We start from the raw sequence: 27,115 nt of genomic DNA, 5'->3' as shown, positions 1-27,115 counted from the left end.
ATTAACTCTTGGTTATGATGGAGAATCAAAAGGTGGAGAAGTGGGTGGGTAAATTTAATTTTAATTAATAAGATTAGTGACCTTCACCTCCATTACAACCATTATTTACATAAGCATCACTTTTTTAAATCAAGGGAAAATTACTTTGTAGTCCCTCAGGTTTAACGTAATTAACACTTCTGTCCCTCTATTTTGGCGACCCAACACTTAAGTCCCTCACTTTCTCTTCCGTCCAAATTCGCAGTCCTTCCGTTCAAAATAGCCGTTTGGGACACGTGAATTGGCAAAATTAACCCTCTTCTTCTTCTTCTTCTTCTTCTTCTTCTTCCTACCCAGCAACTTCTTCTTCTTCTTCTTCTTCTTCTTCTTCTTCTTTCTTCTTCTTCTTCTTCTTCTTCTTCCTCCTACCCAGCAACTTTTTCTTCTTCTTCTTCTTCTTCCTACCCAGCAAATCTTTCTTCTTCTTCTTCTTCTTCTTCTTCTTCTTCTTCTTCCTACCCAGCAACTTCTTCTTCTTCTTCTTCTTCTTCTTCTTCTTCTTCTTTCTTCTTCTTCTTCTTCTTCTTCTTCCTCCTACCCAACAACTTTTTCTTCTTCTTCTTCTTCTTCTTCCTACCCAGCAAATCTTTCTTCTTCTTCTTCTTCTTCTTCCTACCCAGCAAATCTTTCTTCTTCTTCTTCTTCTTCTTCTTCTTCTTCTTCTTCTTCTTCTTCTTCTTCTTCTGCAACGGGAGAAAGCATGAAAGAGAAAAAAAAAAAAGAATTTCACATTAAGAGAAGGGTATTTCTGGAAAAAATTATCACCTCTCACTTTTGACTCTTTGACCAAACGGTTTAAATGAACGGAAGGACTACGAAATTGGACGGAAGAGAAAGTGAGGGACTTAAGTGTTGGGTCGCCAAAATAGAGGGACAGAAGTGTTAATTACGTTAAACCTGAGGGACTAAGAAGTAATTTTCCCTTAAATCAATTTGATGATAGTTGGACTTTTGACATCCGAACTGATGATCACTGGACTTTTGACATCTGAACTGAGATTGTATTCTAAATAAGAATATAATCCTAAATTTCATCAAAACTTTCTAAAACAGATCGACTCAATATTATATGCTCCAGCAAACAATTAAAGCAGGCTGGACTGATTCCACACGAGGACCCATTAAAGGATAACCTAGTCCGGTGATGTGACGAGAGATAGAAGAGAAAACTCAGTTACCTCACAATCCTATCAATATGTGTATCGAGAAAATTAAATGGTCGCTTGATAGAAAGAGGTACGCTAGCACGTCTGTACATACGGATACTGTAGTAGAATAGCGATTATATGTCACTAAAGAAAAAAAAATAAAAGAGGAGAGATGTGATTTTTTCCAACTAAGTTCACATACACCGTAAATCATATTTTCTGAATTTTATAATAACACAGTTGATTTTAAATTAGGATTTTTGGATTGGACATATTATAATGTTGTAGGCTTAACTTTGGATTTTAAGTATTTGTAATTTGGGTTTGGTTTGTTTTTTTTTCAAATAAACATCTTTTTATTACTTTTGAATGATGTATTTGGATTTTTCAGTTTTTTTTTAATAAAATTATCATTGGATAAAAAAGAAAAAAAGTGAGCACTAGACAAATTGCATGTGATATATGGTCACCGTTTGTTGATGTCTGTGATAATTTGGGAATAGCAAGGTATGTTTTTAGGGAGGAAAATATCCCACATGGCATCGTGCAATTAGAATGCTCTTTAAGCTAAAGACAAGTTTGGTTTTGTAGATATGGATCCACTGGACGTCCACTACCTAGTTCGCCAAATCAATCAAAATGCAATTCCCATTTATCATTTCTTAGATTTTCAATTCGTTTCATGTTTCCCTTCATTACAATGAGGCATAGTTTAAGATACCAAAGATCATGTAAAATGATATTGAAACATGACACTCTTAAGGGAATAGCTTTATTTTTTCAAGTTTATTTATTTTTAATTTAAATATTATTAAAGTGCTTATTATCTGCTATTATAATATTCACAATAATTTTTTACACTCACAAATTTAGTCTGATGATAAATGTATTTGAGTAAATATGAGAAATATCATATTCTACCTCCAATCTCCAATTTTCAATTAAAAAAAAATATTCACAACAATTTCAAAATATATTTAAATTGAAAAAACAAGTGAAAATTAGCTACATGAATCGCAACAAGTTTGGCTCCGTCATTATCTCCAGCTTGCACTTGGTAGTTCTATTTCATTTTCTTATTAGGTAGTGTGGATAATCGTAATTCACATGCTCCAACTTAAAAAAGAGGTGTACATGATAAATTTATATTCGTAATATAACGTCTTGTTTACTTTGTAAAATTTAGCTAAAAAAGTAAAATTTTCTAAAAAATATTAAAATAAATTTTATTTGGTTGGTCATATTTATCGACTAACCAAAAAGTGCTTATCTCCTCTCTTTTAAGTGAGTTGATTAGCCACACCCAAAGAAGTGGAGTTCCGGTCCAAAACATACTACTACTTTCCATTTTGCTCACTTTCTTACTTTTTTTCTTTTTTCTCTTTCTTTATGTGTGAAGCCATATTAGCATATTGAAAAGTTTATTTTTCACTTGTAAATATATACATATATAGAGAGAAAGGGCATAATAGCTAAATTTATCCCTGAATTATATAGTGATACGGCCGAAATGAAACTGTACTATAATTGATCACTCCTACAAGAAATCAGAACGTGATGTGGTTGGAGTCTACAACAGCCACTCTGATGCTCAAATCAATAAACTGGAGAATAGGGCGAATGTAAGAAATTGTTTAGAATTCAAGAGTAATTATGTAAGAATTGCTTAGAACTCAAGAGTAGTTGTGTAAGAATTGCATATTTTTTCTTTGTGATCATTAATTTTTATACTGTAAGAAGTTGGAAATTCGGTAATTATGTGGCCGGCTCATTGATAAAGGATCTCGCCAGCTAATTGGTCGGGGATCCCGTGATTATAAGTGTAAAGGGAATCTACTAGTTTATAACTACTAACGGTAACCTCCTTGTGAAGCCTCGCCCTGTAGTTGAGAGGGTAAGTTAAGAGCCAAAACCTGAGTGTCTTTGCTAGGGCTGGTTGGGGCAAGAGAAAGCCCAAAAACTCGCCAAAGCATTACTATATCGCTCGAATCAATTCTGGCCAAACGCTGGACAAAATTGTAGACCAAGTTGGTCGTCAAGGCAAGTAAGAAAAAAGCAAGGACAACGCGAACTCAGCCCATATAAAAGCTGAATTAATTTGACGGACTGAACTAAGGTCGCATGATTTCACATCGATTTGGGACAATTCGCATGATTGACAGTCAAGGACCATGACACATGTCACGACTAGGCCACTAGGAGGGTATCCGCCAGGCTAATAACCGAGTGTCAGCCCTGATTAATAAAATTTCCAAGTCGTTATCATAATCGGGTATTAAGTTTGATTTATTATTTTATTTCATAGTCACAAGGCAATCGTCATTTATGGGCAGGAGTAGACAAAGCGATGCGAGTATGGAAAGCCAGTCTGAACAAGTTACGTGCCTTAGATCACGAAGACAATTATCACCTTCGAATCTAAAAAATCGAATACCAGCGGATGAACTTCTGATATTACACAATAATCGCTCAAAGAATGCCATATGCTGGCACTTGAAGATAGGGTTATGTGGCAAGGATGATATTCGATCCCACCAAGAAATGACGATAAAAATATGCAATTCTTACACAACTACTCTTGAGTTCTAAGCAATTCTTACACAACTCCTCTTAAATTCTAAGCAATTTCTTACATTTGCCCTATTCTCCAGTTTATTGACTTGAGCATCAGAGTGGCTGTTTGACGGACAACGCAAACTCAGCCCATATAAAAGCTGGATTAGTTTGACGGACTGAACTAAGGTCGCATGATTCCACATCGATTTGGGATAATTCCTATGATTTACAGTCAAGGACCATGACACATGTCACGACTAGGCCACTAGGAGGGTATCCGCCAGACAAATAACCGGGTGTCAGCCCTGATTAATAAAATTTTCAAGTCGTTATCATAATTGGGTACTAAGTTCGATTTATTATTTTATTTCATAGCCACAAGGCAATCGTCATTTATGGGTAGGAGTAGACAAAGCGATGTGAGTATGGAAAGTCAGTCTAAACAAGTCACGTGCCTTAGATCATGAAGACAATTATCACATTCGAATCTAAAAAATCGAATACTAGCGGATGAACTTTTGATATTACACAATAATCGCTCAAAGAATGACATATGCTGGCACTTGAAGATAGGGTCATGTGGCAAGGATGATACTCGGTCCCACCAAGAAAATAGCTTCTAGGCATTTTATAGCCCTAGTGAGCTTCCAGCCATTATTTAGCCCTGACGAGCTTTTGGGCATTTTCCAGTCCTGACGAGCTTCTGGGCATTTTTCAGTCCTGGTGAGCTTTCAGACATTTTTTAGTCTTGATGAGCTTCCAGACGTTTTCCTCCTTGTGGACTTCATTTGTTCGCTTAGCAGTCCATCATGCCTTTGCTAATTATAAAATAGTCTCGCTTGCCTACAATGGACCTTCTTTTCCTCCTTGTGGACTTCACTTGCTCGCTTAGCAATCCATCCTGCCTTCGCCAATTATAAAATAGTCTCGCTTGCCTATAATGGGCCTTCTTCTTTAGCAAAAAGTTTTGGATTTCCGAGAGTGATTATAAGAGCAATGATAAATACCTTGGAGACTTTTTATGAAATGAGACCAATGTCTGGTCACTCGGCTTGGCTCATACCGGCTTTGCAATCTGGGCATGAAATGTCTTAGAAACTTTTTATGAAACAGGACTAACACCCGGATGGTTGGCCTGGCAGAACTCGCCTTGTGGCCTGGACATGAGATGCCTGTTTGGTCGACCTGACATATATCTGCCTTGTGGTATGGCATGAAATGCCTTAGAAACTTCTTGTGAAACAGTATTAATATTCGGTTGGTCGGCCTAGCGTATATCCGCCTTGTGGCCTGGCATGAGATGCCTTCTTTAGTGGGACTAACACTTGGATGGCTTGACAGAACCCGCTTTATAGCCTGTTATAAGATTCTTTAGTGGGACTAACACCCGGTTTGCCTGGTGAACCCACCTTGTGGCCTGACATGAGATGTCTTTTTTAGTGGGACTAACACCCAGATGGCCTAGAGGAACCCACCTGTTGGCCTAGCATGAGATGCCTTCTTTAGTGGGACTAACATCCAGATGGCCTAGCGGAACCTACCTGATAGTCTGGCATGAGATGCTTTCTTTAGTCGGAACACCCAGATGGCCTGACAGTATCCGCCTTGTGGCCTGGCAAGAGATGCCTTCTTTAGTGGGACTAACACCCGGATGGCCTATAGGAATTCGCCTTGTGGCCTTTAATAAATGCTTTTTAATCTTTTTGAGGAAGGCAACCCCGTCATTTCTTATCACTGAATAACACAACACATGAAAAATATATCGTTAACTATTATTAGTAAAATTTTCTCAAATTACAAATGTTGCAGGAGTGGAGAATGACTCAGCCATCTACTTTAGCTAGTTTATAAGACCCTAGACAAATAACTTTCGGGACCTTAAATGGTCTTTTTCAGTTTTCACTTAACTTACCAAACTCAGCATTTGTTGCATCTGTTCTTTTAAAGACTAAGTCTCCTACATTAAAAGCACGTGACTTGACCTTACTAATGAATATTCTAGACATTTTACTTCGCTGAACCGCTATTCTGATTGTAATATTTTCTCGTAAATATTCGGCTTGATTCAAATTCAATTGCATTTCTTCAGGATTTTCTGAAATCTCAGGGTGCTTGCATGCGTTTGACATCGATGACACCTCTAGACAAGCTTTTTTATATCTTTTATTATCATTGGCCAGTAGTATCCTTGTTTGAATACTTTTTGGGTGATCGTCCGAGTTCTTTCATGGTTTCCACAATTACTTTCATGAATGTTTTTAAGGATTTCTCGGCCCTCATCTTTCGTTACGCATCATAGTCATGGTTGAGTTGAGAATCTCCTGTACAACTGACCATTAATTAGTATATGTTTAGAGGATTTTTTTTATTACCTGCTTAGCCGACCATTCATTGGTTGGCAGATCATTCTGTGTCAAAAACTTACTGTCATTTTGGCAGAAAATCGACTTCTTCGTTATTATCTCTAGCCACTTGGTGAAGTTCGTAGTTGCCCTTATTGATAGTAACCTTAACAGCAGGTCATGAATCACTGGCCATTTCGAGAGAGAAAAAAAATTTTCTTTTTAAGAGAAATGAGATAAGATACTAGTTTTGATCCAAATGAAAGAAAAAATTCAATGGATTTCGCTGCAGCAAAATCAAAATAAAACTGTTCTGTGATTGGTCACTCCTGTAAGAAAATAAAATGTAAAGTGGTTGATACCTATGGCAGTCACTCCGACGCTCAAGCCAGTAAATTGGAGAATAGGGCGAATGTAAAGAATTGTTTAGATCTCAAAGGTAGTTGTGTAAGAATTATGTACTTTTGTCTCTATTATCATTAGTTTTTATACTGTAACGAGCTGAGGTTAATTATAGTATTTTCTGGAAATCCAACAATGATATGGCCGGCTCATTGATAAAGGATCTCGCCGATTAATTGATTGCAGATCTCATGATTATAGGCATAAAGGGAATTTGCTGGTTTGTAATTACTATCAGTAACCTTCTTATGGAGCCTTGCTCTATAGTTGAGAGAGCGAGTCTTAACAAAGAGTCGAGACCTAAAGCGTCCGTGTCTTCTTTTCCCTCGATGGGACTGAATATCGTCTAATCAAACTCTTACGTGACACTTTTCAAAAGTCAGCACATAGCCTTTTTTAGACGATTATTATGTAATATTATATAGTGATGGTAAAAAATACCAAATTTCATTTTTCCATTCAAAATGCCCAAAACTATTATTAAAAATGTTGTTTAAACTTTTAAATTTTAACGAGTGATGACTTTATTTATCTTTTAATAATAATTTAAAAGTAAATTTAAAGAAAAATAAAATTTAATATTTTTTACCTTTCCAATATAATTCAATAGGCAAAATTTGGCCATATATATATATATATATAAATATATATATAATTGAATATTGTATCATTAAAGAATTATAGGTTAATTATTATGATATGAATTAGGTATTATAAAATATGCTACATTGAATTAATAAATATTTGACATTAAAAGCTTAATCATATTTCCTTAAAAGTAACATTCTGGTAACTATATTTTTTAGAAATTAAAATTTTCAGAAAATAAATTATTTTGAACCAAAGATTTAAATATAAAATCGAAAATGGATATGATAGAATGATATATATAAAAAAATAAAAGAGGCCATTTGAGAAAACCAGGGTCTTCAATAGATCTACAGATCAGGAAAGTAAGCCCATAATTCTACGAAGTATGGACATAAAGAAGAACATCAACAAACTCACAATTTCTCACAGTAAAATCGACCGAGACCCATTTTTCCCGAGGAACCAGACAAAAGGCCGATCACCCACTCATCCAAAGATCCCCTCATAAATGTTACCAGCACTCCAGCGTTTACTATTTAGCTCCAATGGCGTCCATGAGCCCATAACCTAATTACGATATCTACCAATCTTTTAAGTTATATTTTTTTTTAGTTCTGCTCAGTTGTACTCGGCTATCCGATTCCGATTATTTGTTCAGCATCAATGGAATGGAACATTGAGATTCTAGCCTAACCCCCTATTTCAACTATTGATGCGCTAAATGCTACCCTGAAGCTGGAGATAAAATTTTTCTACACTTGTATAGCAAATTGTGATCTCCCACTTTCAGGAAAAAGTAATCTTTTGGTAATAATTCCTCATAAACTGAGTGCTGCTATACCATCTGAACTGAAGAATAAAAAGAATAAATTTGCACAAATTAACCATTAACTTGAAAGCTCATTCTTAATTTTAAGGAATAGACAAATACTCCAATTTTCGGCAGCAATACCCTGACATCTCTTCCAATATATATCAAGGAAAGGAAATTCATAGACCAACATGAAAATGAAAATAAAGAAAATTTCACTTTATACCTGCCATATACTTCGCACGGTTGTTTTTGACAATGGTGGCATAAAGCTATGGTATTCGATGTCAATATGACATAGGAATTTCATCAAGAAACTTGGAGATACTCAGATAAAAAGATACTAGCAAACAAATATGATTTCAAGTGTTCAAGAAATTCATCAGGCAATAGTTTTATGCACTCTCCTCAATACACCCTTTCTTTATACGGTAATGGTGACAACAACCATTTTCAGAATTGCTTCGCCTTATGAACAAAAGTGAGGTTATGTCAGGCCTCATAAAGGATTATATGCTGTAGTGAAATAAATCCATTTTAATTGCACAATCAGAGATGAAATCAGTAACAGGAAACTTGTTGAACACAGAGATCATAGTTATTTTTCATAAGAGAACTGTAGAACTCTATTCACTAATGAGAGTTCAAGCAAGTAATTTCACGAAGCACAAAATTCCACTTTCTTTCACTATGGAAAGAGTTCCCAAATGCACAAAAGATACATGGTCAAGCTCTATCTTATCTGTATCCTTCTCTATTTTTCCAAGAATGAAAATATATAATAAATCCAACTAGATACCAAAGTGTAGAATCAATGATTTTCTACTAGAAGAAAGACAAGATAAATTAGTATTGTCCTGTGAAAATCCTAATCGTTGCAGCAAACCGGTGTCCCACTTCTCCAGCTGTTGTCATAAAAGAAATGGTGCATAGTGTACAAGTCCTCAGCAAATAAATCAGTCAAATAACAATCACATTCTTATTGAACGTGACTGCACTTAATATATGTACAATTTGAGTATGAAATAATCAGTTAACTCAGCTTAAAGAAGATACAGTCAATTGAATGCATTCTAACGAACATTGAATGCATTATAAATACAACCTATGCATAACATGTATTAACAATATTTAAAAAGAAAGACTACTCACAAAGTTTCAAATCCTAAAACTAAGCAAACATTTCAAAATTGAACCCATCTGTTGAATCTGTGGAAATCCCACTTGCACCTCTCAGTCTCCACCTCCTCCTATTCCTGGTCTCATAGTCCTGATCATCAGTGGGCAACTCATATCGACAAACAGGACAAGTATTCCTTATCCTCAACCAAGGCACAATACACTCTCCATGATAATAATGGCAACAAGGCAGCTTATTTACCATCTCCCCATCCACAACCTCATCCTTGCAAATAGCACAAACCACAAAATCCTCTTTTCCCAAGTCTGCCAAGGGAAGGTTTTCCACTACTCTTTTTGCAGCGGGTGGACTTCCTCTCCAATTAATTTCATTATCCACCAACTGCTCCAAGAGGGTATCATAGTCAGCATCAAACATAAAAGAATCGTCAACCGAATTGACATGATTGTTAATTGCCATTAAAAGTCCCCACTCAATATTCCTTTCCTCATCTTCTACTGGTGCTGAGATACTGGACGATGACAGCGATAATTCCTCGACTCTATCAATCGCCATAATCAGATTTTCACTTTGGTTGATTGCTTGATCCAGTTCCTCCCATTCAAATTCCTCATTAGGATTCACCAATGCCATGTGATCATCAATAAAACTATCCAAATCAACAAGCTCACCGTCAGAACACGAATCCGACTCCGAATCAATACCGGTAACCCGAAGCCCATCAGCACGAGCTTCATCCCTACCCAACTCAACCCCAAATCCAGATCCTAACTCCTCCATATAGCTCGAGAGAGCATCAAAATTGTTACTATCTTCAAGACCCCACGAATCCAAATCATCGATGGACTGCGCTACCACATCTAAACCGAAATCCAACCCGCGATCACCATGAATGACTGGTTGGTGTGGCTCGACAAGATAGGTGCGTGCACTGGAATCAGAATTAGAATCAGAATCGGAACAGGAGTCGCAGCCGGAGCTGGAGACCCACTCAGTATCGAAAGAGACAGAAAACGTAGAGTACCAGGTCCGGAGGGGATCGTCTTCTGGGGATTCCGGAACAAGATTGAGACTGGGGTTGGTGTCTAGGTCTAGGTGCGACAAAGCAAAGCTAGAAAGACGAGACATAACCTTAGAAATTGAAAGGTTTTGCACGGTGTCGGGCGCGGGTGGATGTGTTGGTATTTATAGGAGAACCGGAGAAGGTCTTTGGATTATTGTGTGCAATGAGATCTTGCCCAATGGATATAGTATGCGCCAATAGAAATCTGCCACCTCAAAAAGAATAAAAATATTTATTATACGTTTCCCAAAAATAACAATAATTCGACCTATTCTTTGGGTAAACTAAATTTTTTATGATTTTTTTTTTAAAAAATTCAGTTTATAAAAAGTGAAAAAAAAAAAATTTTTCTTTATTAATTATGCAGCCTTGCGAGAAATTTTTAGATTTATTTATGACCTTTTTAATTATTTGTATTAGAAAATTTTATTAATTTCTTTTAAAAAAATATAAAAAATTTTATTAAACATTATCAAGTGAAATATAAATAAGAGAAAAACCGTTATTCTTATCTGATCTTTCAAATAATCAATAGTTCTAATTAAAATATATGTTATATCATTAACAAATTAAAAAATATAACGAATATTAATATTATTCGTCTCATCAATTAAAAATTTATAATACGTTAGAAATATAATATAATTTATTATTTTAAATTATATTAATTATTTTTAAAAATTAATAATTTTCTTACATAAAATTAAATTTATAATAGTGTGCTTATATTAAATTAAAATTTGAGAGATCAGAAATTTCAATTTCAATTTCCTCTCTAAATTAAAAAAAATATCATGTCCTCTTCATAAGTTTAATTAATATAAAATTGATGATTAAAAATAGTTGATCTATAATTTTATTATTATATATGATCCAGTTTACATAAAAATGGAATAAACTTAACTTGCAAACATAAAAACGGATTTATTAATTTTTTAAATTAAATATTTAGATAGATAATTAAATTTAAATTTAATCTAATATTTAATTTAAAATTATTAAATCTATTTTTACATAAAATTAAATTTGAAATAGTGATATATACATTTCTGATTTCTTATGAGTATAATCATTTATGAAGTCAAATTTAAATAAAAATAAATATAATTAATATATTCTTAAATTAAATTATTCTATTGCTACTCGCGTAATAACAATTAAGATATGCACAAAATTAAGATATTGTCTTAAATTACTGAATCAAGTGATTTTTAATGCTAGCTTGATTTGAAGGTATTTAAATTAAATGCTGCACGAGTTTAGATGAACGCTTAAAATCTAGGTTCATGACAGCATTAGGAATGTTTTTTTTAATATTTTATGAAATTTATTATAATTAAAAAAATTAATTAATGAAAATTATTTTATTTTAAAAAATATATTTTTATATTTTTTAAATTCCATTTATTTTATATAAATATTTTTTTAAAAAATATTTTTATAATTTTTAATGTTTGTTAATAAAATATTTTTTTAATAAAAAAATTAATTTATTTTAAATTTATATTTTCAAAAAGTGAAATAATTTTTTGTATTTTAGGAGTGTTATTAAAATATTTAAATATAAAATTATAAATAAATTTTTTATTAAAATTAAATAATAAAATTATTTTATTTTATTAAAAAATATTTTATGTATAAATGTTTACCATATAAAATGTTTTCAAATATAAATTATTTTTTATAAATAAATGAATGCTGTTTAGAGCAACGAGAAAAATTAATTTAAATTTTTTAGATTATATAACGATCATTTAAAATAAATTATTAACTTTTATCATAAAATAAAATGATATAAATATAATAAGTAAAAAATGTGATTCAATATTAGAAAATAAAGACTTAAACGTCTTAACATTCAATTTATCATCAAAGACTTACTCTCCTTTTAATAAAGCGAGTCTCGCCATAAAATTATCATTATAAACACAACTCGTGAGTCACGTTACCGTCAAATAATAAAAAACTGTTATATTTATTTATTTTATAATGTAAAAAGTTAAAAATTAAAGAGATAAATGTATATTATTTTTAAATATTATTTAAATTTTAAATAATTTAGTGTATTTTTTTTTATTATTTAGCATATTAATTTGATACCATAAACCATTTCATATTTTTTTTATAATATACTTTCATTTTAACCGCATTATCGATCCAATTTTTTTTAACATTAATTTCTTTGATAAAAAAATTAAATCATTTTAAAAGAATAAATTTTTTTAAAAAATAGTTTTTTACCATTTCACGATATTATTAATATTTTATATATAAATTTATTAATATATTTTATTTTATTTTATTTTTAAAATGAAGATTAAAAATTAGGTGAGTAAAATCTAAAATTTCTCATATATACACTTATTATTAGACTAAGGCCGTGAGTGCTAATATATTTTATTTTTAAAATTAAAACTAAATAATAAAAAAATAAAATCCTTTATTAAAAGTTATTTTTTAAATATAAATAAAATTTAAAAAGAAAATTAGATTATCTAATATATTTTATAAATTTTAGTAACACTAATATATATGATTTATTTTAACCGCTCTAAATAATAAAAAATAAATTATTTTTCTATAAAATACTTTTTAAAAAATATTAAATATATGTTATTTTGTACTAACAACTGATATATCAGTGGAAATACCGCATGATTAATTATTAATTCAAAAAAATTTATATTAATTAAAACTTCATTTGTTTTTAAAAATTAAATTATTATTTAAAAAATAATTTATTTTTCATCATTTAATTTTAATTTAGAAAATAAAATATATTAATAAATTTACATATAAAAATGTTAAAAATTATTACAAATAAACTTATATTTCGATTTACTTTTATTTAAAAATTAAAATTTTAAAAAGGGGATAAGCCCTGAATGCCCACTTAGAATCATGTCAACTTACGAATCACCAAGAAAAAGAAAAGAAGAAAGAACAAGGAAACTTCACAGCCGAATAAAAATCAAGGAAAGTTCGTGGCGTGTTAGAGGCAACGGAGAAAAAAAGGAGCAACTATTCAATGTTTCCTATTTGCTTACACGATAGGATCCAAATTCCCATCCCAAATCGAACAAATGATAAACATAGGACATACGTGTTTTTTCCTTTTGGGGTTTGTCAGTCAATTGTCATCTTGTTCAAATAAATTTAGTTTTTTTATTGAAAACTTCCTCAGTATACACTATTAACAAAGCAGTGTGGAATATAAAGGTTCTTAAGAAATGATTGATTGTTAAGTATAAGATGCAACCGAAGATCATTGGAGTTGAATATATCAAAGAAATATTTGTCCCAACTTACATACATCTTAACAAACTTCTAGCCAAAAAATTTATCCTATTCACTTGAGACGTGACATCCAAAGCTGTGTCCCATTTTCTCTAGGCACTTGCACAATGCACACTTATAAAAGGACCTAAATACCAACAATGGAGTTCTCTCTCCCGCAACACTCCAATATGGACAGGGTCAAGCTCCCTGCCTTCTATCACTATTTCTTCTTTCTTTCTTTTCTTTCTTTAATCTAGCTAAGTTCATTCGTTTGTGTTGCTTTTATGTGTTTTGAGCAATATAATGACAGAAGAAAATGAAAGAAATTGAGTTGCTGAGAAGCAAAAATCAAGCAGGACAATTAAAACATGTTTCACAGTAATATTAGTTTGATAGTATTTTTGCTGAACTTTCTTTCGTTTTCCTTCCTTTTCAGCTTATGAGCAACCCATGGAACCCATCAAAGAGTCCTTGCAGCCATGAGGTTGAGATCGTGAGCTTAAGCCACGAATCTCCAGCCAATGAAGCCAGAAATGAAGGTGAAATGATCAACACACAAAGCTCTGCTGCAAACAAGCAGGAACCTTTAGCGATAATCCCCAGCAAGAAGAGTATATTCGAAGAATGGGCAAACGCATTTGTGATGATGCCATTCACGATCATCACCAATCTCTTTGCAGCCTTGTGGGCTGTCAATGGCAATGGACAGTTAGCTGTTAGCCCTTCCACTTGCCACGTCTTTTTCTTCTTCCTGGTGATGCTGAATTTTTATGCATCAATAGTTGGAGTTTTGCTGTGGCATGTCTCCCCAAAGGTGGCTCGAGGGATTCACCTGATAGCCTTCCTATGTACCCTCCTATCACTTACACTGCTGTTTTCTGCAATTCTTCCAGGCCAACTCAAGGGGTTGCCCTGGATTTTCATGGTAATTGTGCTTCTCATAGTTGCTGGACTCCTTATCTATGAGCTCTCTTCACTCCCCAACAAATCGTCCTGATGTCCTCTTGGGATTATCAGCAATAATCTCGTGTCTAATAATAATCGTCAGGAATAATTTCTCTCATTTATAGATGGGAGATGTACGAGTCTATGCCAGTCTTTGGCTGCCATTATCAATCTCATCATTGAGAAGAATATATATCTATCTTTGTCATCAATGATATTAGAAACAAGCAAAAACATATTTTAGATTACTCCGATCTGTCTGAAAATGGTGATGCTCCTATCCTTTGTTACCTTCCTTCAATCTTACGTTACATGGAAAGAAAGAAAGAAATAAAGAAAGAAACTAAAAGAGGAAGGTACCTTTGCTATCAAAAATGGCAGTTCTACGGCAGAAATAAATAAACAGCTGCAGAAATCAACAAGATGAACACTGCCATAATAATATGCTTATAGTTGAGCATTCCTGCATCTATTCTCCTCACGCTTTCAGCCCCCAATACGGAATCAGCATCTGCCACTTCAGTTTCAACGACACACACATTTTTCTGTTTCTTGTCCAACTGTGAACAGGAAAAGAACACAAGGGTGAACAATGAGTTAATGATGTTCCATGACAGTGTCAGGCATAAGACGGTACAAAAGCATAAATAGAAAAGGCAGCGACACTGTAGCACTAATCTTAAAACATTACCCGAAATTCAAAGAAAACCGAGCTTAATCGAAACCAAAATATTCTATTAGTTACCTGGTTATAATCGAATTAACTGAAACAAAATAAAAATTATATTTTATATTATTAATAAATTAAACATATAAATAAAATATATAATATTCTTTAATTTATAAAAATAACATGATTATGAATATAATATTATTTATCACATTATTAAAATAATAATTATAAATAATATTTTATTAATAAATTTGTAATAAAATATATTACCTAATAAAAATTTCAGTTATTTCAGTTAGTTAAATTACTAATGAAAAATTGATTTTAAAAAAAATTATTGATCAATTACTGAATCGAATACATCTCTACTAAAAATAACTGAATTCTGAATTCAGTTATTCGATCATAACCAAATGATTAACACCCCCTAGTTATCTGTGGCAAATAAATTATATGGGTGGATTTGCAACCACTTAAAGAGGTGGTTGGCAAGGGAGCGCAGATGGTAGACAGAGACAAAGACCCCGTGTGAACTAGCAAGCGTGAAAGGGGTGAGTTTGGAGGTCTGTAAATCTGATATGAATCATCATTTTCAATATGCACACACCGCCCCATGCCTACACATTGCATTCAATTCATATTGATTAACCATCGAAGCTATACTTTCTTAGAACATTGACAGCTAGCACTTACCTTGGAACCAAATGCTGAGATTTGGGTTACCTCATCATGCTCAGGAAACTCAGATTTTCCACCACTTCCTCTATTATGATGGTTGCTAACTACAAAGGGATCTTTTCCTGTTTGCCGTAACTTGAGCACCAAAGTTTTATTCTCAAGTGCTAATGAGGTCATCTGCATATAACAAAAAGGGATTAGAAAGACTATAAAGAAATATGTAGAGTATATAATACTCTTAATAAAAACTATGCTAATGCATTTTTATATTAAATAATATAATATTACTACTTCAATGTTAGTATTATTTTTATTATTTTAAAGTGAAAAAAAAAGGTTGTAATCTCATATCTCCAAACTTCTAGTCCAGTTTTTAACACTCCTAAACATTCAAGTCTTCGTTTACAGAAAGGAGAGAGAGAGAGAGAGAGAGAGAGAGAGAGAGAGAGAGAGAGAGAGAGAGAGAGAGATAAGGGCTTCATTCAACTGTAGATCTTCATTTGTTTCATTCTGTTTATGATTTTAGAGTTATGATATGCTTCATTTTATTTTATGCAGAACCTTTCTAAAATAAAATATCTGGTGAACTTTAGCCGACAAATTTGATGCACTGAAAGCCAGTTAGAAAATAAGATCCTCTATGTTGTTTTGAAAAGAGATCAATATATTATTTAAATTTATGCTAAAACCTTAGAAAGCTAAATATTGTGGTCATAATTTAATGGTGGTCCTCAACTTTAACCTTTTAGCTTGAGATTGCTACCAAGATATCCAATGTCAAAAAAGAAATATCAAGTACTAATTTCAGCTGACGGAGAAAAACAAGATGAAAATCAACACCCGATCCTTAAACTCTACACCTATCGAACTAAAATGTATCATATAAGAGGTAAAAACCTGCTTATGGAGGCGCTCTCTTTCTATTGCCAATTGCATCAGCAACTCTGTCATTACTTTAGTTCGAAAGCTAATATCCTTTGCTGCAATCATTTTTCTTTCCTCAGCTCGACTCATAGATATCTCCAAGCATGCAAGCCTCCCCCTCAAAAAGCTAAGTTCTTCATTCAGTTCCGCATTAGAATCAGACAACAGAATGCACTTATCCTCTGCATTGTCTGCACGACTGTCAGCTTTCTGCATTTTCAACTTCAGATCCTCGATTAAATTTTCCATATCCCTAATTGTAGCATACAGCATATTTTCCTTCTCCTGACTAGCATCAGCAGATGCCACTGCATGCTGGAGCCTAATATCAGATTCTATCAACTGCTTCTCTAAGGAATCCACTTTCTCAGAGGCATCTTTAAGACGGCTCATCTCTTCGTTAATTTCCAAATTAGTCTCTGCCAGTGACTTGCACTTGATCTCTGCACTATCTGCCCTACATACCTCTTTAGCTAGTTCTTCTTTCAAATCCTTGATTGTGTTTTCCATTGTTGTGATCTCAGAACATAAAGCACTATGCTGCTTCTCTCTTCCATCCATAGAGACATTTACATTTTCATTTGACAGCTGATACTCAGATTCCTCCAGCTGCTTCTCAAGTAAATTCACTTTTTGTCTTAGAGTGGACCCCTCACGATTTGCAAGAATCAATTTTTCTTCAGCTTCTGTCAAGCTTGCTTTTAAACGATCACTGAGTTTCACACTGCTGCTACTGAACTCTTGTAAAGCATTTTCTTTGGCTTCCAACTGTTCCATGGATTTATCAAGGTTTGATCTAAGTTCAGCTTCTCGTTTAACTGAACCATTTAAATTGAATTGAAAAATCTTTAGCCGACTTAGTAGTTCTTGTGAAATTCCCATCAGAACCTCTGCAGCATTTTCTGCTGTGAACCACCTCTCACAAACATCTATTGCTTCTTCTTCCAAGAAGAATACTGCTTGTTCCGTAGAGAGCATCCTATGTTTTAGCTCTTCCTCAATTTGTCTTGATTCAATCAGTTTCTTTTCAAGATCCATTTCTCTTGCCAAAGACTTCTCTAGCATCCTTAAAATATGCCTTTGCTGTTCAGCAGTTTGCATCTTGAGCTTTGCATTCATGTCCACAAATTGGTTATCTTCTGAGAAGCTTGACACCTCATTACCACTCCCTATCAACATGAATGCATTAGAATGTGAGAAGTGGAAACAAGTTAATGACTTTCTGTAATATATCCTTCTGCCAACATTCAGGCAAGCAATCATAGAAAACAAAATCTTCTTTGATTGTCAAATAGAAGCAAGAGAATTAAGCCTATTAATAGGAAAATGTTCTGAAAGTTCCCATCACCACACCAAATACTAGCATGATATAAATATTTTCACATAAAAGGGGGAAGTGGAGAGAGAGAGGAGGGGGCAGCATTTTCCAACTTCCCATTAACTTTTAGCAAGAAAAGGAACTTCTCAGTTTCTATTAATTTGAGTTCCCAGTCAAGTTTTGACCATGAACATGCAATCTGTTTTATGATTTTCTTTGGAGTAATCCATAACTCAAACTAATCCTTCAAATGCAGATATGCATAAACAAAAAAAATTAAAGAATGATGATTTAACTTACAATTCTCTTGTCCATTCAGACAGGACAAGGTCCTCTGAAACTTGGCAAATTGAGTCCTAATTTCTGAGATCTGATCATGTGACTGCCTTAATGATTTTTCAGAATCAAGCAACTTTTCTTTCATTGCCATGAAAGTTTGTCCCAAATGCTTATATGAGGATATCATTTCATGTGCCTCAACAATATTCTCCTGCAAAGTTGCCATGAACTTGTCCAGCTCTGTCACTTCAGAATCCAAAATCCTGGACAAGAAATCAAATTCCAGAACCTCCGCCGCATCTCCCGATATATCTCCTTCTAGTGCAGCAGTTGTTTCAAACTCACTTTCCTTGGATTCCAAGTACATCATTAGTACACTCAGATTAACTAATTTCTCTGAAGCACATGCCAAATCTAATTCCATTCTTGTTATAATTTCATCTGCAATTACTAATTCAGAGCTTGTCTCTCCATTAGATGACATTTCCACAACTAAGTCAATTTTGCTCGACTCGGCCCCTGGATCCACAGAGTTCGCATCATCAAGAGAAACACCAACTTCAGTGACAGCATCAGTACCCATTGTTATCTCTACTAATTCACCTAGTCTTGAAGCCTGAATATTAATGCTGAAAACAAAATCAAGGAGCAGTAGAAATTAGAGCTGGTCACTGTAAAAGAGGTGCTACTTAGAAAGTATTTTCAATAAACAGCATTAAATTTTTATAAATTAGCAGATCCAAGTCCTAGAATAAACAGTAAAAAGAATAATTGTCTTCCTGCTAGCTATCTAGATAGTTGGTAAGCAAATTCACCACACATGCTACACCAAATCAACTTCAAAACTTTTAAAGCTTATTCTGTTAATAAAAACATCTCAGCCCAAAAAGAAAAGTAATGAATAATGTGTGAACACCCACTATTGAAACATTACCAAACTAAGAACCATTATTTAGTGCAAGTTTAAAACGGAAGGCATAGAAAAGATGAAAATGGCTTTTCTATCCCAATGCTAAGGCCGATTCTAATCACAACCTTCTCTTAGTCTCAAACTTTAAAAACCTCTTATCTTAGTAGTACTCAGCCCATAAAGGAAAGCAAAGAATAGCGTGTGAAACCACACTATTGAAACAATACCAAACTAAGATCCATTATTAGTGCATGGTAAGTTCAAAAATGGAAGGCCTAGAAAAGATGACAATGCCTCTTTTACATCAATGCTACGGCCAATTCTAATCACCATCTTCTCTTACCTTTGGAGTCCTAAATGATACAGCATCATTACCTATCAGCTGTTCACGCATTCTTATTAGTATCAGTTCAGGCAAGTGTGACCTGAAAAATAAAATAGGTTGACCATTTCAATTTGCCTTTATGTTTCTATTTTCCACAACAATTTCTGACTAATTAGGCAGCTTGATTTTCCAGATGTTGATAGGCAATTACAATGAAAATCATATTGGAACAAGGTTAAAGTATACTGGTACAACTTTAGGTTATGAGAGATGAAAATCAGAATCATTGTCTAGCAGGAAGCAGAAACAGCTAGCAAAGTTTTAACTCTTCAATAAGCACAAATATCATCAAATGATTACCAATTGTGCCCCAACCCTATCAAGATTGGAATAAAAAGTTAGATCTATAATTCATTACAACCTTAAAAACACGTTCCTTACCATTTATATACCAATATCCTTGCAAACCAATTACCTACTGACACTACAATGTCATTTATTCATGTCTCCAAGAATCTCCACACAAAATTTTCCTTTTACTTTCAAATATCCAGGTTAGAATTTTCTTTCTAAATTACTCATCAGAATTGCCTTCTCCATTAAATAAAGGTGCTTTAAAGTGCGCAACGATAAAACCACATACCAATCCAGGTGGCTCTAAGCCAGAAATATTGAACTATATTGCACTCAGAAGCCCTACCACCTTATGGACTTGCTGCCCCAAAAGTAAGGAATGTAACACTCAAAACCAACAAATAAAAATAAAAGCAACCAAAATAGAAGGGTCTTTTTGTGTATGTAGATTCCCAAATGCTGAACCACCGTGCCTCCATTCTAGCTAGACCAAATGAATAATCTCCTTCAGTGGAAATACCTATGCTCAACCAATTCTTAATACACGCACAACGCAGACACAACATACTTGTTGCATATTAAATTTAAACTTTTTTTTTTCCCTATAAACCGCACACTTGGTTATTGCCAAATTTCAAGGATAATAAATGTGCAACTCTTCATTAATAGCAGAAAGACCCACTGATCAAAGATACAGTAACTCACAGCTTCAATCCTTCAAAAAAGAAAGAAAGAAAAAAACTAACACTTGACATGTATTAATTACTTCCAATAAAGAAAAAAGTACCCATTTTCCTCAATTGATAAAAACATAATCCATTATTATATCATTCTCACACAAGCAATCTACCCATAACTACGTAACAAGCCCAAAAAAAAAAGGTACCCGTCTCAACTCATCAAACAACAAAAACACCCGTCTCCTCTAGGTATGCAAAAGAAAACAGAGAAACAGTCTACAGTATAAATGAAAAAACCCATACCATTTTCTGCAACTTTCTTGAGAAAACTGACGAGAAAGTACCAAAATAAGAGCGGAAAAAAAATAGAACAGTGATTCGTGAAGGTACCCCTCTTGAAAAGACGTCTTGTGAGGTATGTGAAAGCTACAGAGGAACGAAGCAGTGACTGAGAAAGAGAAACCGACAAAGCGGAAAAATGTGAGAGGAAAATATTGATCTTTAATCCGTCTCAAATTGGAGTTGTTTAAGGTGAAAACACCAACAAATTTAAAAGTAAAAAATGAAATAGGATTAATTGAGGGACGCATGATAACGTGCGTGCACCCTAGCTTTTACGTCCACGTGTCAACTCAGATCATGACACGTACATTTTATCACATCGTGCTGACAGTTGATTTTCTTCCTCTGTTATTATTCAAAAAGGAATTGAAATTTTAGTATAATGTTCACACGTAATTAAATTTTATTAAAATAATTGTTAAAAAAGTTTTATTAAAACAATAGAATTATTAGTAATAATTGTTAAAAATAATTATGTTTTAATTTTTTTAATCATTATACCTGTTATATAATTAATTAATATATATTTGTATTAATTATTTTATAATTATTAATTTTAATTTTATTCAACAGTTAAATTAAATAAAATTTAAATTTATTTAATAATATAAATTAAACATTTATAATTTTAACGAGAAAGGAAAAAGAATCTGTTATTTTTGGACCGTGCAATATATTCAAATCTATTGAAACAATAATTGAAAATTACTTTCAGTTTTTTTTTAATCTGATTTTGATTAAGGATTAAATTTAAAATAGTACCATTTTAGATAAAACTTTACCAAAATTCATCAATAATTCTAACACTTCTTTGGATTAATTTGAAGGGGAAAAAAATTCGAAAAGGGGATTACAGAGGAGCCAGCATCTTTCACACCATCGTGTCTTGTCTTTGACCTTTTTAAAAAATTTAAAATTTAAAATGTTTTCTAATTTAAATTCACCTCTAGATTACACAACCAAAAATATCAAGGCCTAGATTCCTAATCCATCACAGAAGGTGCAACTTAGCCCCATGTTTAATTATAATAAAATAATAAATTAATTAGCGATGAATATTCAGAGGATGCCTTACCTTCCTTTCATTTTTTCCTTTCAAAAATTTGCAAGTCTTAATCTTGTCGATTAGTGCCCAACTGAGCCATGAGTGAAATCAACCATAGGATTTAGGAGAAAAATTACGTAAATTTTTTTTTAAAATAAAATTACGTATTGTATTAATAAAATTTAATCAAATAAAAAGATATATCATTCCAAATAAAAAAAATAATTATATTTAATAAATTCTCTAATTAAAGTATAAGCAACTAAAGTAATATTAAGACGAACCATCTAACATAAACATCAATTATAAAGTCTAACAAAAATTTACAATCATTCATATAAGATAATTTGGTAAAAATGCTTCTCAAATGTCTGTCTAAATCTCTGCATAAGATAATTTGGCCAAAATACTTCTTCTTTTTCATCTCTCGAGCATAAATCATTAAAATCTTCTGAACAAAACTACGGAAGAGAGATTTTATGAGATAAAACTCGAATAAGATTCTAAGACTGACGTCGTCGTTGCGATTCCGGAAACTCATAATAACTAGTAAACCTCCATTCAATATTACCTTTCAAAACAATCGAATTAATAAAATTTAAAGAAAAGCCAACCACAAAAACAGATTCATGACTCTTTCACATTAAAGAAAAGTCTCCTCCCAATCGTTGTCTATTGACTAAGAAGCAACCATCAAAATGTAAAAAATTACGAAAAAATTTCATATGAGAACTAAGAGCTTTTGTTTTTATCAAAAATAAAATATTCGGCTTGTAACTATGAATCAAATCCTTCAATACAATAACTGTCCAATGATTGCTGCCATAAATTTGTCAAATAAGTCTTTATATTATGAGAATTGATTGGATTTATGTGAGAAACATCTCCACTATACAAAAATCATAAGTAACGATCGGAATATCTCTGGAAGTCTTAATAATGACAACAATATCTTCTTCTCTATCGATAGTTAATTGACGCAGATAGTCTTTCATGGGAAGGGGAAATAAGAAGTTATGTTTAAGAAAGAGTAAAAAGCGAGAGTATCGAATTACAAAAGGATCACAGAGAAAAACTTTACTCAAATACACTTATCACTATATTAAATCTGTAAAATTAAGTATGTTATATTTGTTTTATTATATATATATATATAATTTTTATATGCTAACACTTAAAATATAATATTTATTGATTATAATTAATTAATCATTATAGATTATTAATAATGAAATTATATTTAATAATTAGATTAAATAAATTTTACATCTCACGGTATAATTTTCTTTTTGTCCGAGTGAAAAATGATAAAATTTTGATTACTAAAAGATTATTAAATGTGCTTTGTCAGTATATTTTGTAAATATTAGTAAGCTCACAATGTCTAGTTAGCTATGCCGTCATTTTATTATTTTGATTGAATCATACGAGAAAATAATTTATTTAATTAAAAATAAAATAAATCTAATTAAATTTTTATATTTTCTCTTAAAATTAAATAAATTTAATTTAATTTTTTTAATCAATTAAATTTTTATATTTAAAATTTGATAAGCTGAAATTCAATAGAGATTAGGATTAAGGTATGTCTGAGTGAGTTCCCGTCTTTTAGTTTTTTCCCTTTCTTTTTTATATTCCTTTCTTTCCTATATTTCTTTCTTTTTATTTTTAGTGACGTGTCATTATCATGCAGGGTCATACGTATGGATATCTATTTTTTTCTATTGTCAGACAGCTATTTAATTCTCTCCAGTGTCTATATAGGCCTGGTCTTGGATGCATAGGAGTCTGTAACCCTACTGACCCATCAAATCAAGTAAGCTGGATTTTGACTTTTTGGGTCTTGACCGTGTTAGGTCAAACCTGTTAGCCTGAGGCCCGGGCCATGTCCAGGAAAGTGGACCAGTGTGCTGGGTTTTTGTGAGGCTCTGATTTAGCTCTCTCTTATGGGTTTAGTAAGGACCAGGATGTCCGAGACTCAACTGTTATCAAGTACTCCTTTACCCGCTCATTAATTATTCCATAATTAATGAGGGGAAAATCCTGATGCTCCAATTATTACCGCACAGCTCTAGAAACGTTTTTATCAAAACATATTTTCTCCGCCTTTATCCATTTCAAACTTTCGTTTCTGATTTCACTTGTTACTTTGCCTCTTGCGCTGCTTCTGCTATCTTGCTCTCCTTCTCCTCTGTGACCCTCACTTTTTTCATTTGTGGTACGTCTTACTCCCTATGGATTCCACTAGAATTCCTGATGTCGTGGGTTTGGCATCTTCTGTCACCCTTTCTTCCCTTTCTCGTTATTTCTCTAGCGACTATGCCGATACCACCATCTATAGAATTAGGCAGGGGCGGAGGGAAGGTACGGTAAGGGGGGCACGTGCCGTACCTGCGACCGGAAAATGCTTTGAAGGGGGATGAAGGTGCCGCAGCGGTGCAGCCAGTGCCCTACCAAAGGGAAGCTCCTGGCTCCGCCACTGGAATTAGGGCCTCTCTTCCTAACGAGAGGATTATACTTCCTAATCCCCCTCCAGCAGGTCTAATAGATGCTCAACAGGGGCATAGCTTAGTCTTTTTTGTCAATCAGCGCGACCTAGGGCTGACTTCCCTTTCTTCCCCTTCACCCCCTTCTTCATCGAGGTCTTCCGTCACTTTAGGGTGATTCCTCGAATGCTCTTTCCAAACTCCATCTTGTTCATGTGTTGCTTCAAGTCTATTTGTTTGTGTTGGGGTTTTGCCCCTCCATCGAGTTATTTTGTATATTCTTTCATCTAGTCCGATCCAACCATGGGTCAGCTGGGATGTTGATCTTTTTTGGAGGAAAATTCCCCAGGCCTAAAACGACTTCCCTAGATTAACCTTGGTGGATCAGATCTACCTCCTTCGACTGACCTCTGTGTCGAGAAAGTATGATGTCAGAAAGTGTATGTTTATATCCAGCTTTCAGGACTGCCGGAAAGCTGGTATTATTATTTCTCTGTTTTTCTTTCTTGTCGTATTTTTTCTCTTGTGGGTTTGAATTTTAACTAGGTTGGTGTTTCTTTTTTCAGCTTCTACTGTGCCCATGGACAAGATCAGATTGCCCAAGAATTTTACCCTATCCTAGGAGGATATGAAGGCGACCCTAGCGGCCTTCGAGGCCAATAAGTCCGTGGTCAACGTGAATCGCGAGGTTTTCCACACCACCGACTCTACACCCGCAACTCGCCGTGCTACTCCTACCTCGGCACCTTCCTGGGCTCTGGTGCCTATGGCCAGGGGCTCTCACTCTGCCGCATCCAGGACCTCTATCCCCGCTAAAGCCCAAGCTTCAATCCAGACTCTCCCTGCTCCTAAGAAAGCCATTAGGGAGCCCGTTGCACTCAGTGAGTCTATGGGGAGCAGCTTGGAAGAAGGCACTGGAGTGGCTCCTTTAGATATCTTGCCTATCCAGGCCGTGGGAGCCGTCGTAATTAGGGGCCAAGTGCTAAGCTAGCCCAAATTGTTGAGAATACAACCGAGGGCAGGGCTGCTAAACGCATTTGCACTCCTAAATCTACAAGGGTAGCCCCCTTTCCTTCAGCCGACAAAGGGAAAAAGGTGGTGGAGCACTTAGCGTCTACCCTAGACAACGAGTTGTTAAGTGCCGCCGAGGTGACTGCTGAGTCTACTCTAGCTTCTGTGGCTGAGATGCTGCGTGAGAAGATGTTCGGGGGGGTCTCTGATGTTTCTGATCCCCGCTTCCTCGCTCTCGCCAGCCATTGGCCTACTCTACTAGACAGCAGATGGCCTTCAGTTTGCAGTCTAGGGAGGACTTAGGGGATAGCCTAAGAGAAATGCTCCTCATAGTAAGTCATTTGTTTTCCTTAAATGCATTTCTATTTTTTAGTCTCTCTATAACTTTGTTAGCTGCCTTTCCTTGACAGGCGTTGGGTATATTCATGGATATTAATGCTCGGGACTAGTCCCTCCAGATTTCAATGGACCAACGCATTGTCGAAGCATGCCGTGAGGAAAACATTGTGGTCACTAGTGAGGCCAGTGGGCATATCATCGAGTTTCAGAACCAGATCTAGAACCTCACTAAATGACTAGGATACATGAAGGAAGAGGTCAGCAGGGCTTCTCAACGGGCTTCTGCGGTGGAGTCTCAGTGAGATGAAGCCTTAGCACAGTTGTCTGCTTTGAAGGAGTCCTACCGCCAGTGTGATAAGGCCAGAGATCAGCGTGATGAGGCCAGAGATCAGCATGATGAGGCTTTAGCCCATGCTGCTGTCCTCCAACAAGAGCTTAATAAACACATTGGGGACCTGAAAGGCATGGCTTCCATGGTGGATGAGTCTCGCGCTCAGCAACAACAACTCCATCGAGAGGTTTATGTCCTGGAGGAGAGGTGTACTTCGTTGCTAAAGGATGTCTGGGCTGCAAAGGATAGGGTCTAGCATGTATGTGAGGAGCATTTGCAGGAGTATAAGAACTCGGCAGAGCTGAAGAACCAAATCCAGCAGGCCTATAAAGCGCGACTAGAAGAGTATAAGGCCTCAGCAGAGATGAAGGAAAATATATACAAGGAGGCCTTCCGCATGTTCGCTTTCGGGTATAATCAAGGCCTTAAAGCGGCTAGGGATGCCCCCTCCACTCCGTTGGCAGACCTGCGAGCCCCTGAAGTAGACTCTGACAGCAGGGAGGAATGCTGTGGAGAAGATGACAACCCTTTGCCCAAAAACGCTCCTTGCTTGCCTTTTGGACCTCGGGAGGAGAATATTGTAGATAATCTGGTAAATGACTTAATTAGTTCTGCCCCTTCTTCCCCTGCTGCCTTTGTAATCCATTCAAATAATTAATAAAGCTCAATTTTTGGTTATTTTTCCTTTGTTCACTTTTTATTTCCCTTATTAAATTTACTTATATTTTTACACTTAGTCTGCTTTTGTATGCATAACTTGTGAATGTAGCCGGGCTGTCAGCTCGTTAATTCAGACTTGTTTGTATTCCTTTCTATACTTAGGCTATTTTCATGTTGAATTGTGCTGAGCTGGTGTCCTGCCGACTTGTTTTATCTGCAAACCATTTTATTTATTGTATTATTCATTTTTTTTATCTGTTGGATACCTTCTGTCTTCCTATCTCTTGCTTCTTTGAAGTTTCTGAGTTTTATTTCTATTTTGATTTTGCCTTAGCTTTGTTTTTCTTTAAGTCTTAGGGTACCGGGCTCTTCTTTGAGGTCGGTGCTATGCCTTAAACTTTATAAACCTTAGATTAACTTTCTGATGAAGTACACTCTTCCAT

The 27,115-nt window shown here is 34.2% G+C and overlaps 2 protein-coding genes across 4 annotated transcripts; both read right to left on the bottom strand.

Moving 5' to 3' along the window:
* Positions 1 to 8,766: 8,766 nt before the first annotated feature.
* On the bottom strand, positions 8,767 to 10,196 carry LOC110630820 (E3 ubiquitin-protein ligase CIP8). Its single transcript, XM_043957161.1, has 2 exons — positions 10,055 to 10,196; positions 8,767 to 9,961 (listed from the first exon to the last, which is right to left on the bottom strand). Exons 1-2 carry the CDS (start codon positions 10,156 to 10,158, stop codon positions 9,061 to 9,063), a joined length of 1,005 nt encoding a protein of 334 aa, XP_043813096.1. The 5' UTR covers positions 10,159 to 10,196; the 3' UTR covers positions 8,767 to 9,060.
* Positions 10,197 to 13,676: 3,480 nt separating this feature from the next.
* On the bottom strand, positions 13,677 to 20,997 carry LOC110630789 (WPP domain-interacting tail-anchored protein 1). 3 transcript variants are annotated; one of them, XM_021778383.2, is made up of 7 exons: positions 20,762 to 20,989; positions 19,443 to 19,524; positions 18,211 to 18,818; positions 16,566 to 17,761; positions 15,684 to 15,845; positions 14,678 to 14,877; positions 13,677 to 14,475 (listed from the first exon to the last, which is right to left on the bottom strand). In XM_021778383.2, the coding sequence occupies exons 2-6, from the start codon at positions 19,469 to 19,471 to the stop codon at positions 14,701 to 14,703; spliced, it is 2,172 nt and encodes a 723-aa protein (XP_021634075.1). In that variant the 5' UTR covers positions 19,472 to 19,524; positions 20,762 to 20,989; the 3' UTR covers positions 13,677 to 14,475; positions 14,678 to 14,700. The 3 variants fall into 3 exon arrangements, with proteins under 3 accessions (XP_021634075.1, XP_021634099.1, XP_021634091.1); XM_021778407.2 differs by lacking the exons at positions 13,677 to 14,475; positions 19,443 to 19,524 and having other exon boundaries at positions 14,535 to 14,877; positions 20,849 to 20,997; XM_021778399.2 differs by lacking the exons at positions 13,677 to 14,475; positions 19,443 to 19,524 and having other exon boundaries at positions 14,535 to 14,877; positions 20,762 to 20,987.
* Between the last annotated feature and the right edge of the window lie 6,118 nt (positions 20,998 to 27,115).

Source organism: Manihot esculenta, chromosome 1 (genome assembly GCF_001659605.2).
Source record: "Manihot esculenta cultivar AM560-2 chromosome 1, M.esculenta_v8, whole genome shotgun sequence".
Lineage (NCBI taxonomy): Eukaryota > Viridiplantae > Streptophyta > Magnoliopsida > Malpighiales > Euphorbiaceae > Manihot > Manihot esculenta.
The sequence above is the reverse complement of the archived record's forward strand: the minus strand, read 5'-3'. Positions and strand labels throughout refer to the sequence as shown.

What these genes read in the sequence shown, in the direction of transcription:
- LOC110630820 (XM_043957161.1), bottom strand. Translation starts at nt 10,158, where the DNA reads ATGTCTCGTCTTTCTAGCTTTGCTTTGTCGCACCTAGACCTAGACACC. An exon ending in GACGATCCCCTCCGGACCTG is followed by an intron (nt 9,962 to 10,054) that starts GTACTCTACGTT and finishes TTCTGATTCCAG; the next exon opens with TGCACGCACCTATCTTGTCG.
- LOC110630789 (XM_021778383.2), bottom strand. Translation starts at nt 19,471, where the DNA reads ATGATGCTGTATCATTTAGGACTCCAAAG. An exon ending in TATCATTTAGGACTCCAAAG is followed by an intron (nt 18,819 to 19,442) that starts GTAAGAGAAGAT and finishes TTTTGTTTTCAG; the next exon opens with CATTAATATTCAGGCTTCAA. An exon ending in GAGAGCGCCTCCATAAGCAG is followed by an intron (nt 15,846 to 16,565) that starts GTTTTTACCTCT and finishes TGTTATATGCAG; the next exon opens with ATGACCTCATTAGCACTTGA.